At 40.2% G+C, this 12,727-nt stretch overlaps 1 protein-coding gene across 2 annotated transcripts in view; it reads right to left on the bottom strand.

The window, feature by feature from the left end:
- The window catches only part of rnf123 (ring finger protein 123), a 177,237-nt gene that overhangs the window by 114,644 nt on the left and 49,866 nt on the right, over nt 1–12,727 (bottom strand). For both annotated transcript variants that reach the window (XM_030051078.1, XM_030051079.1), the window contains 4 exons: nt 11,033–11,172; nt 7,155–7,211; nt 6,419–6,550; nt 1,340–1,415 (listed from right to left, as the gene is read on the bottom strand). In XM_030051078.1, the coding sequence (XP_029906938.1) occupies nt 1,340–1,415; nt 6,419–6,550; nt 7,155–7,211; nt 11,033–11,172 (405 nt within the window). The remainder of the gene's footprint in view (nt 1–1,339; nt 1,416–6,418; nt 6,551–7,154; nt 7,212–11,032; nt 11,173–12,727) is intronic.

The following is a 12,727-nucleotide window of genomic DNA, read 5'->3' as shown; positions in this document are numbered from 1 at the left end:
TGTTATGTGCTGTACCTGGGGAGCCCTGGAAATAAGTAATTCTGATGGACCCTGGAAATAAGTAATTCTGATGGATTTGAGGGCGATTACAAATCTGATCACAAGTGGTCCCTGGAAACGCATGATAATGCCAGGTGTGAATATCGATCTGACTCAGCTGCCACTTGTGACTGGATCATCTAAGATGGAAGTTGAATCCCAGTGTTAACAGAGACTAACTGTATCCTCTTCTGAAAATTCTGAACTTTGAATTAACTTCAATGAATAAGCGCTACTGCTTTTGCAGATTATTGTAACCTTGTTAAATGCAATTGCATTGGCAATATTACCAGCCTCTCTTTATTCAAGCTTACCAAGCATTATCATGTCGCATTTACTCTTAAGCATACATCACCAACCTTTGCTTAAATCTAATTCAAGGTACCCGAAGTACTGTCAAAAAAAGAAAACAGAGGCAAACAAAACAATATAGCCCCCAGACATTTTTTATTACAAAGTTTCTGAACCTTTTTTCCAACACCTCACAGGTATAGTTATAGCTACAACTACCATATTGGTAGACCTTCTCATAATACAGTCCAGTTATTGTGGAATTGCCCTTTTCTCCTCTCCCTCCTCACCACTCCTGAGGTTGATTTAGAACAGTGCATCCTGCTCAAGTCATGACTTGTGGTAGTTATATATTACACATGCTGCGACAACTGATGACACAAACACATTCAGTCTCACCAGTGGCTTCATTATGTTATGTTGCCAATAACAATTGTCACCATACTAAGTCTGATAAACAAATCCATCAAATCATTCTATCACCACCAGTAGAGCGTAACATAATACGTACTTCAGGCTATTTCCTTTTTGCTTTAATCTCATATTCAATCATTTTGACCACCAGGCTCTGTGAGTCAGGTAACAACGGAACTTTACATGGGTCACATCTGATAAATCACTCTTCCCTGCTTGGAGTCTAACTCAATTTCCTGCTGCTGAGCAGAATTATCTTTTTGCATGTGCTAAGCCTTGCCCCCCCCCCAGCCCACCCACCACCAAACAAGCCATCTCTGAATAAGTGCTGATCTCCAGCAGAGCATTTGAAAAGGCCTGTTGCTCAAACAAAGAGAGAACAATAACTTTCTCTGCAAGGAATCTGTTCAGTCCATTCTGTGTAAACAAAATGTTCCAATTAACTCCCCATTTAACTGACTTTGTAGATTTAGCCAGTGGTCTGCTATGTCTGGATTACACTGTTGTCTGATATCTGCAGGTGGTTTTGCTTTTTATGCACAATTATGATTATAATATGTTATGTATGTGTGTGTGTGTGTGTGTGCACACATACCTGGAAGTCGCAGGTTGACAACACGATCAAACAGATTCCTCTCAGCTGTCACTCGATTTAACACCTGGTTCAACAGCTGGAGAGAGAGTCGGTAAAGGATATAATAATCAGAAACATTTTCATATACTGTACATAAAAGTCTGTTTTGCTACTATCTACTGCTAACTGAAATAGCACCACTGTGACTCAACCTACATCCAGTTCATGAAAACCTTAACAAGCCATTATTCCCCAGGGGCAAAAAATAAATAAATAAATAACTATTGTGCACAGGCAGTGATGTATTGTAATTTTCTGCAGAAACAGCAGCTTGTCTGGAATAAACCCTAAGAAAATGGATTTAGTGTCTAGCTCAAGCTAGCTCACTTCAACAGGATGCAGACTGAGGGAACTGAACCTGCAATCTTTTTGTGTTTTGTGTATAAAAGCTACATAAACATTCTTTCACTCTTTATCACTGAAACGGCTTAGGCTGCAACATTTCATGCTAGTAAAGCGACTTATTACCGCACTTAGTTCCAAATAAGCCCAATGAATGAATGAATGGATGAAAGAATTTGTGTCTTTATGTAGGCATACAAATGTGTGTATGAATGTATGTGTGCCTCAATGAAAGAAAGAAGGATGAGTGATTGTCTGAGGAAAAGGTAAAAAGTACTGAACGGGAATAAAGGAGCTCGAAAAAAACAGAGCTAAAGTATGGAAAGGCTGAGTGGATGAGTTATAAGGTGGGAGGCTGGATGAATGATAGGAGAGAAGGAGGGAGGGACATCTGGATGGATGAATGGATGCAGGGAGGAGGATGAATGGATGCAGGAAGGAAGATGAAGACAAAAATCATTGACCAATCAGGTGCTGATAATGGAGGTAGAGAGAATGATTATACCCTTAGACCTCACACGTAAAAGTTAGGAATGAACTCAGAAGTTGAGCAGAGGTTAACATGGTAGTTTGTCAGCGAATATGCTCATTAAAGACAACGAAATAGCCAAGGCCGAGACACACACACACGCACACGCACGCACACACACACACACACACACACACACACACAATGTGTGTGTGTGCGTGCCCAGCTCACTCAGGAAGGTACTAAGCCATCATTCAACTTGTCTAAAAATACAATGTTGGTTAAAAATAAATATTACAATAGCAAGGCAAAAGGACACAAAGGGCCCTATCTTGCGCCAGACTCCCTAAACCCGCTATTTGCGGATTTAGGATTTAGGAAGAGGCGTTCCCCCGTAAAAGTTGCTATCTTGTGCACCTCCCGCTATCTGCAAAACACCTGCGCTACCCGCTATATTATGTATAGGCGTGTTCTGGGCGTTACGCCAATTAAACCAATCAGTGTGCCAGGTGCCATTGCCTTTAAGGGCAGGCTGCGCTATCCTAAATCCTAAATCCTAAACCCGCGATGGAGAGAGGGAGGTAGATTTTCTCAGGGCTTCTACTGAGGCTAAAGCAAGTTGGCTTTATATACATATTATATATTATATTATAGGCGAGTTAATTCGGGAGGTGGAGCCACATGTGTCCAAGTGGACGTGTCACAAGGTTGTACTGATTGAGTAAAATCCCCGGGTCACACCACACACACACAAGAGGCAGAGGTGGAACTATGTGTAAACTAATTTATTGACAAGGTAGATTGGGCTAATAAAATATTAAAAATAAAAATATAGCACAGCTGCTGGCTTATGATAAAACAATAAAACGTGCTGGCGTAAGTGTCCAATTAAAACAGTCTTTCCTCTAAACAGTCAATATGAGTAATATACTCAGTCCATTCCGGCGGCATCCCGGTATCAGTCCGACCGTGTGCGTGGCGAGGCTCCGTCGGGGCGCGCATTGAAGCCGCCTGGGCGCGCTCTCCTAACAGCCCAAACTTTAGGGATAGCGGATGGCGGGTGGTCAGGACCACCCGCTATCCGCTATCCCTAAAGTGTGTGCGCAAGATAGCAAGTTTAGGGATAGCGCATGAAACACGCCCACGGACACACCTCCAGGCGCAAATGACGGAGTCGGCATAACGGATAGCGGGTAGCGGGTGGCACAAGATACCGTTTAGGGATAGCGGAAGTTCCTAAATCCGCAATTTGCGGGTAGCGGGTAGTGGCAGCGGATAGCGGGTGGCAGAAGATAGGGCCCAAAATGAAAATTATGGAATTATATATACAAGTGTAAAATGTCTAACTGTTTTACAAAATGATTGATTGATGGATTAAAGTGCAGAATAATAGTGCTAACAAAGCAGTGAGAGTTAGGAACACAGATGAAGACAAAAGGCATACATATAGGGCTTGAGCCTAATGCGTCCCTTTAACAAACAAAATTTGTTTGGAATGGGACACGAGGATTATACAAACAGGGATTATAGTATCATTATTATTATGTCTGTTACTTAGAAAATGACAAATTGAATAAACTGCCCATTTATAACAACAACAACCAGTGTGTTCCACTACCAGACACTGACTACAACTGAGCATCTCTTCTCTTACTGTCACTGTTAGTAATACCTGGCTGTCCGCTCAGTTGACTGAGGTGTGAGACCCATGAAAAATATATGACAATTTTCCCAAAGTGCTGACCATTCCCTCAGTCAAGCAAAAAAAAAAAAAAAAAAAACATGTTGAGCTAGAGAGCAGAGAGAGAAAACGGAGGCACTGTCACAGATGAACATGACACACAAACCAATCGCCAATAGCAGGGAACTGCATCTTCTGATCCAACTAGGCCTGCAAGTCAGGATTGAATAGGGATGAGTATAGATGTCCAAGTCCAAATTGGAACAAGGTCACAATTTCTGGAGACCCAGTGTGTTTGTTTGAAGGAGAGAACTGTGGCCGTTGAGCAGATAGTGCTGTAGTGGGCTAAAAAGGCTTTGAAACTTTTTTTCACAAAAAGAATGGTTGTTTCATAAATTTGTATGGTTGAATTTGTGCTCATTTGAAGATAGTATAATGAGCCTAATCAACATTAAAGCAGTCCGCTTTTAAAAATACCAGTATCGGCACTGGCTATTAGTCAATCAGTATCAACCCAGAATTTCACAATCGGTGCATCACTAAGAAGCACAGTAACTGACAAAGCAACCGTAAACATGTCATCCCTCAGAGTGAAGATGTAAACCCCTCTGGGCCAATTAGTAATAAATATGTCACCTTGTTTTTAACTGTAAATTTAGCAGACAAGTTGTAGACAAGTGAATGCAATTTGAGAGAGAGAGAGCTTACTAATGTGTATCTGTAATCTAATGTAGTGCAGTCTTCAAATACAGTCACATGCTGCTTCCCAGAGGTAGCTCTCAATTACTAGTTGATTGCAGCAAGGAGCAACACAGCAATCACAGAGCTGGGCACGGATAGACACATGCAAACACACACACACACACACACACACACACACACACACACACACACAAGATGAATACATATTTCTTTCTTTCTTTCTTTCTTTCTTTCTTTCTTTCACAGACCATAAAGACAAGCCTTGGCCATGGCAAATAAGATCCCTAAGAATGTGACAGCATCCCAGTCTTTAGAGTAGTGTTTTCCAACAGTGATGCTGAGGTATTCTTGGGGGATATTTTCTAAAGGTGAGTTTACACCAAAGATTCACGACGAGACAAAAATGTGATCTGCAACAATCTAAAACCTGCCAGTTTACACCAGTGACACTAGATAAGATTGTGTATCTTTTCAATGGCAATGGCTCTCTACTTCTGTCAGCTTTCTGTAGCTCGACAGGTTGTAGCTCCATGCTGCCTTCAGAGGAACTGCAGTCAGAGTAGTATCATTATATTAGTGTATAACTAGTATCATGATAAAATTTTGCCAACATGATGTTTGCTGTGTCACCTCAGGAAAATGGAGACTCTCTTTCTTGATATCCCCAGTGGAGAAAATTAAGAGATTCTTCCACTTGCACAAATTTCTCCAAAGGTTACACCATCAATGCCATGTTATCACCATGGTTACAAATTTCCAAGATGGATATTCCACTGTTGGACTGCGATGAAAACAACTCAGTCTCTGATATCCAGACACCCTACAAAACGATTCTAAAACCAGACACCTGCCACCTGCTGAGTCACAGCAACGTCATCCACTGATTTGATTCCAGCTGAGACGGGGGAGTTTACACGTTACACACGCTCTAAAACGGTTTCATCTAGTTGTGAATTTGAGGTGTCTGAGGCTGTGATGACCGCATGTCCTCATTTACACCGACTACATGAGGATGGTTGAGGCCGACATGGAGATCCGCTTCAGGGACCTCCTGAACATCAATGTTCCCATGTGGGTGTTGCAGTCCTTTCAGGTGGATGGGCTCGAATGCAAACACTCTATCCAGGAGCATCTTGTCACCATCCAGACTGAAGACAAGGTCCAGACTACTTTTCATACCTCAGGCTAGGGAAGCATGTGTGTCAAATATGCCCAGCATTACCCACCTCTCTAGGAGGATTCGCTGCCTCTTCTTGCTTTCCCAAAAACTTGTTGAGCAGGGATTCAGCCAGGTCCTCCTTATGCAGTCCAAGTGCAAGAATCCTTTGGACTTAACAGCCTTAGGCATACTACGACTGAAACAAACTTCTCTGCAACCCGCAGTGAGGAAACTGGCAAGAACCACCAAGAAATTTGGCCAATTTTCCTTGTAAATTGAGAAAAATGGGCCTATAACATAGGATAGCCTTCATATCTTTGCACTTTTTTCCCAGGAGCCTCAGACCATTGGCTCCATGTTTTCCATTGCCATCATGCTTTTAATGATATAACACAGAAAAATAATAAACATTAATATTCAGTGAAGACAAGTGGCCTAGATTTTATTTGAGAGGGAGGGGTAAGGGTTGTGGATAATGGACAGGGCATAGGATTGTGTGTGTGTGTGTGTGTGTGTGTGTGTGTTGTGGTGTGTGTGTGTGTGTGTGTGTGTGTGTGTGTCGGCCATGGCTATTTCGTTGTCTTTAATATCAAATGAACATGTTCACTAACAACTACCGTGTTAACTTCTGCTCAACTTCTGAGCTCATTCCTAAAAAAACAAAAACTGTTCCCGTTCTGAACTGACCTGAGCCAGTCGTCTGAGGAGCAACTCTGCAGAGGGGCGGGACCAGTCCAGAAAGATCTCTGGTACTAGAGTGACCGTCATCTCCAGCACACGGAGCAGGCTGACTGACAGGTCGAAACACGTTGCGCACACCTAGGACAAGAATTGTCTTAAGTTTTGCATAAGAAATCAATGGTATGCTTTTCTTCATGAGAAAAACAAGGCAGGCCAAAGCACAAAGAGGCTCATAAACAACTCATTAAGCTGCAATTTAATCTCATTTGGCTGAAGATTTAATACCGGAAAAGCTCTATTAATGGACACAGAGGGGATTTTTACTCTGTCCCTAAGGTGTTTTTTTGTTGTTGCTTTTTTTGTTGCTTGTTTTTGTTACAGATACAAACAAGAGACCACTCAAAGAAAAGTATATTTATTTTCTACCATATGTATATGATGCAGAGGTTATTAAATCATGTAAATTAACTGGTAACAAGCAGTTAGCATCTCCTCCCTATATTAGACAGTTCACACATTCATTTCAGGGCACATCATGTGGCTGGGATTGGCTCAAGCATCACTGCATTCACAACTCTGCCACATTACCTTATTGGTCCTAAACTTGTCATCTGAACCAGGTTAGACAGTTTCCTTTCCTTAATTCCAGGTTAGTTAGGTTAGTCAAGTTAACTTTGCTACAGTAAGCAGCTCAACTGAGCTATCAGCCCTCATCTTGAGAAACCAGAGTTGAGACACGTACCTTTAGCTGACGTGTGTCCACAAAGTTTCTCTCGGGACGCTCTGCAGCCTGTTGGATCTGGGGGGAGAAGATGCCAAAAGCCAGAAAATGGGAAAGAGATAAAAATGAAAAAGGAAGAGAAAGGAAAAGATATAGGACATGGTGAAAAGGGACAGACAGAAAAAATTACCTCATGATAATTATTTCATGTGTTTCTCAGACCACAGCAGGCAAGTTTAAACATGACCAACAGAGTTTCTGGCAAGTAGTAGCATATGAGCAGATCACAAGCACTGACTATAACATGGCATGTAGAAAACTCATGGAGAAAGGAAAACGTCAAGTTAGAGGAAGTATTTCATAACAATACGGACAGGGCAATTTTTTTTTACTAAACTAGTTTACCAGCAAGTCCAGCTATATTACGATCCAGTATTGATCTGGAAATGACTGTAAATGGCATGCTGTTGGGTGAAGTAGTTGATACGGTTACCTGAAATGCCTGCAACCTAGGCTGTCACTCAAATGCAGGGGCGGGAGCTTCCTGTTCAAACTGCTGCACTTAAATCTGGATATAAATTTTGTAGCCATTTAACCAAGAAATAATAGGCTTTAATTTATTTATTTATTTAACATAGTCACCTAGACAATTCTTTGTGACAATATGAGTAAAATCATGAATTTAAAAAAATTCATGTTGTTTTCATGTAAAACTGTTATGCATCCTTACCTTTCCAGTTTATCACTACAGTGCAGAAACGTGACAATGTGAAGTAGCATACAAGTCAGTCAAAGCTTGAGGCCTGAAATTCAGCTAACTGTCCATGAGCTGGTTGAGTAACTCTCTGGAGCTCCCTTGCTGCTGACTAATGCCCAGTCTGTTCAGGCCTCCTGTGGAACAGTCAGCCAGCAAATTATTTTTTCCAGTCAGTCAGCCTGACCACCAACCAGTACCGCCACTAATCAAACTGTCGGCCAGCCACATTGAGTTTTATTTTGATTACTTTTCCCCTTGACAGAGAAATGTTGTTTGGGCACTCTGCCATAGAGTAAACCTATTACGTGATACTCAATATTCATGTGAACTGAACGTTGGGCTCTCAGGAATTTTCAGGCCCATTGGCACAACTTTGCAAATAGTTTGGGAACATTTGCTTACCAACATACCTTTAAGAATACTGAGATTTAGAAACTTGGATTTGAAAAGACACAACTTCAACAAAAAAGTCACATTCTTCAGAAAAGAAAAAAATAACTCTCATTAAGATACTGTCCTAATGGTGTAGGCAGTGTCTATGGAAATCTGTCCACCATGCATCAGTCAAGGAATGAAAAATAGTCATGTTGAATATATGAGATACTGAAAAGAGTAGACTATCCTGAAGGAATTGTAAGGAATAGAATAATGAATCATGCTAACTTTGGCGATTCATAGTGTATCTTCTTCCTCTGCTCAGTCACTCAGGGCCTGAGAGGAATCCAGGAGTCAAGGTTGGGGACATAAATCAGACTAGGAAATTTCATTTAAACCCAGAATAATAGTTTCGCATGGGATCACAATGGGAACATCTTTATTTGTCTTTAAATGTCGACTGCACCTTGCATCTACAGCTATCTTTCACGCCAACACTGTAGTAGGTGTACGTTTCAAGCCGTATGGTACAGCATGAGTAGAGAATAGTGCTAACACTGTGGGTGTCGGATTGATGGCCATGTACAAAAATGTATGTACTCAAACGTACTTCAGAGTGCTTTCAACCAACCAGCACTGTATATAATAGAGGAGAACTCAAGTTATTGACTGATTCAGACTTATTCTAGGCTATATTATACTAGCCAGAATGTTTTATACAACTACACAATTTTTAACCTTGGTTCTTTTGATTCAGTAGTCTCCCTATCAGGGTGCATAAAAACTGAGCCACCAATACAGTACAATACAGTAATTTCATTCATGCTATTAAATCAAATAGGATTCATAATTTTTAACTGCTTCTGCAATGTCAGCAGTAACTGTCAGCAAGCAGGGCAACATGGAAATTTATTTTGGTATACCATTTGTTGTTTTTGACATGATAACTCTTAGATTAGAAGAGATTAGCACACACACTCAAGGAGAGTTGACTTTGTCTACTGTGGCTCTCTCCACATACCACATCCATAAAAACAAAACAACACAATTACACAATGCACAATAGTGCAGATCAACTACTGCATAAAGGAAATCATTGCCACAATGAATAAATGTAATCAAATGCACAAATAATCACAAATATGTACAATCTCACAGTATGTGCACATTACTAATAAGCAAGGAGAGTTCCACATTTGTATGGCATACAGTGTGAAAGATTTTTTTGTGCAGTTTTTTGCCAACTCCTGGGACCCTGCATCTCCTGCCAGATGGCAGCAGCTCAAACTATGAGAAGGGAAGATGAGCAGTGTCACTAATTATCCTTTATGCTTTCCTGCACATGTAAGTATTAAAGATATCACAGATATCACATATCCTAAGTCTCCCTGCAGGATTGATATTCCAACTGTAATGGACCAACATGGTCCCTGAAAAACAGGTGAGAAAAATACTGCTGGCTCTCTATATGTAGGCAGGAGAGGTATAAGTGCTGCTGTTCTCAAGTCTTCAAATGATATAGCAGTAGGGCATTTGGACATTATGACAACTGTGGCTAAAGGGAGGTAAAGGCATTGTAATGTAATGTAACTACTGCCAATAATGCAGCCAATGGTCTTATTAAGCAGTTTGCATGATTGCAAAACTGACAGCTCCCCATAATCCTCCTGTTCACATGACTGAAGTACTTGATTACTTACTTTTACTAAAAAAAAAGGATGACGTCTGTCCCAATTACAGCCAATTCTGTCCTGTTCCAATTCCAGCCAATTCTGCTAAAGCACATCATCAGATTGTTGCAGCTAAAGGCCTTTCTTGCAAATGAAAATGTAATACTTCCAGCGCTGCTCCTTGGAAACTTGTTGATAAGAAAAGGATGCATGCAGTTAAGTCCAACCAGAAACTCAGTGGCAATGCAGCAACTCAGGACAAAAAATTAATTTTGGCAGGAATGGGAAGTCCCAACTTCAGTATTGTAGAATACAGAAGATTTAAGGATGGACAGATATGGGTAAGAATTCTTCCCTTATCACCTCCACCTAACATGAAGAGCATACCTTTGTATCATCACTTGATTTTCACAGTTTCTTTATTGAACTAAACATCAAGGTAGTGCAGGTTACATTCACAATGAAAGCACAATGGATACTGTAATGAACTTCTGTAATAAAGAGCACTTCTACTTTGCCTGCCATTACGGATCTCAGTGATTGTAATGAGTCACATTTCTACATGATCATCAACGTGAACTTTCAAACGAGCTTTACACAGACTACTATATTTCACAGGTTATGGTTTGCCTATTGTTAGCTGCAGCTATGACGAATGACAGCACAGAAAAAACAACTGGTGGGGAGTACACAGGATTTTAAAGGATTTTAAATAAAAATAAAGCAATAGATGATGGTATGCCATGGTGAGGGGTTAAAAGGTGTTTGCTGACTTTATGGTGAAATATCATTTTAAAGCCTAGAAGATCAAGAAGCTTAGCTTCTTTGTCAAGTTCAATAAATTAGGGATTTGCTCTGAAGAACATTAATTGGGGCCAACCTATCTCCTGAAACACATTCATAAAAGAGTAAAAAGGCCCCTGACTGTAATTAGTGCCTTTCTCAAAGGTACATCCTCTTACCTCCTCTACCAGGGACTTAGAGACAGCTCAGCTGAGGCACATGAATTTTACACCTCATAATTATCTTGCTCAAAGGCACACTGAAACCTAGAGCTGCAGATCTGCAACACCTTGCTCCATGACACATCATCTTACCTCTTGGATCATGCCAATGAACTCAGAGAAGGCCCAGTTGAGCTGGTTGAGGACACTGTTGAGGAAGGAGGCAGCCATGTCTTTGTCCATACTCAGCAGTTCTGCCATGTGTCTCTGCAGCAGCAATGATGGACAGGGTTCTACACCAATCAGAGAAGGGTACACACATAAATAAACAAAGGACAAAGGAAAACACTGAAATGTGAAAATCGTTGTCCTGAGTTAGCAGCTCCACTATTTGTCTGTGGAGCTCCAGAGATGGACGGTACCTAAAACCAACTAAAGAACTGGTTCTTGTCTAATTAGAGGGGATGAATAAACAAAATAATCTCAAAAATTTAATATTAAGAATGATGAGTTTTATAAAATGTAACTGAGACTCTGGCCTGGGAGAGGTTTAACATATTCACAATGTCATGTTTAACCACTTAAGAATGAAAAGAGAGATCTGAGAGTTGAACCACATGTGTCATTCCTAGCTAACATTGTTTAGATGACATTATTTTACCTTACAGAACAGGAAAGAGCATTAAGCAAACTGAGGATCTCACAGATCTACTTTGGCTGTGTCAAAGCAGGACCAAAGAGGGCTAAACATACATCAAGAAAGAGGACACTATAAACAATCATCTGTCAGGTTATATTGGTATAACAGCTAAAAAAAGATAATGCAGTTCAGCTTACACACACAAGCAATAGGCCAGCACCTCATAATTATATTATCAGGGATAAAAGCCATCAAGGAAGCACCTCGAACGATTATTAAGGCAATATCTGAGATATTGTGCTAGAAAAGCCAGAATTTATGTACTTTACCTGTGCAAATTAAAAAATTAGTTTAAATTTGCAAGATATTGCACTATATTTGTACTATATAAGACATCTCTGTCCCTCTCACATGGCAAGATGGCTGTTTGTCACTCTGTTGTAACACTGACCTATATGAAAATCTCCATGTGGCCTTGGATTATTATGTTTTACCCTTGTATTATACTGACTGCCTTCACTGATTTAAAATGTTTTAAGTGTACTATGCCAATATTCTACATACTGACTGATTTTAAATGTTATTGTATGTGCCATGTCCTGCTTCACTTCAGTTTTCAACTGCAATGCAGTGATGTAAGTAAAAGAACTTCATAAACTCATAATTGAGTTTAATTTGAGCTCAACTGAGGTGGTAAGTTTTCTTTTTAATAAACAATATGATAAATAGTAGAGGACAGTATTTGTTGAATAAGTGATGATGTATGCTTGATATGACCAGTTAGATAAACACTACAATCAAATCAGTTTATCAGTTCAAAGGGGTTTTGGACCTCCAGAAATTTTTGTCTGTAAAATATCCACCCACTGCAGGCTCCAGTAATAGAAATGTATCACTTAATTCAAATTTAACTTTATAACAAAAGTCTGCATTCTAATTTCATAATTTTGATACAAATCATAATGTGCATGATAATACCCTATTCATATCTATGCATATCATAAGGAAAGGCAAGGGAAGGGAAGGGAAGGGAAGGGAAGAGAAGAGAAGAGAAGAGAAGAGAAGAGAAGAGAAGAGAAGAGAAGAGAAGAGAAGAGAAGAGAAGAGAAGAGAAGAGAAGAGAAGAGAAGAGAATACAAAGGCTTGTGTTAAGAGGGATAACATATTGGAGAAAAGGGTGGAAGACAATAGAAGTGAAAAATGCTTAG

The sequence above is a fragment of the Myripristis murdjan genome, chromosome 5, assembly GCF_902150065.1.
Source record: "Myripristis murdjan chromosome 5, fMyrMur1.1, whole genome shotgun sequence".
Classification (NCBI taxonomy): domain Eukaryota; kingdom Metazoa; phylum Chordata; class Actinopteri; order Holocentriformes; family Holocentridae; genus Myripristis; species Myripristis murdjan.
The sequence above is the reverse complement of the archived record's forward strand: the minus strand, read 5'-3'. Positions and strand labels throughout refer to the sequence as shown.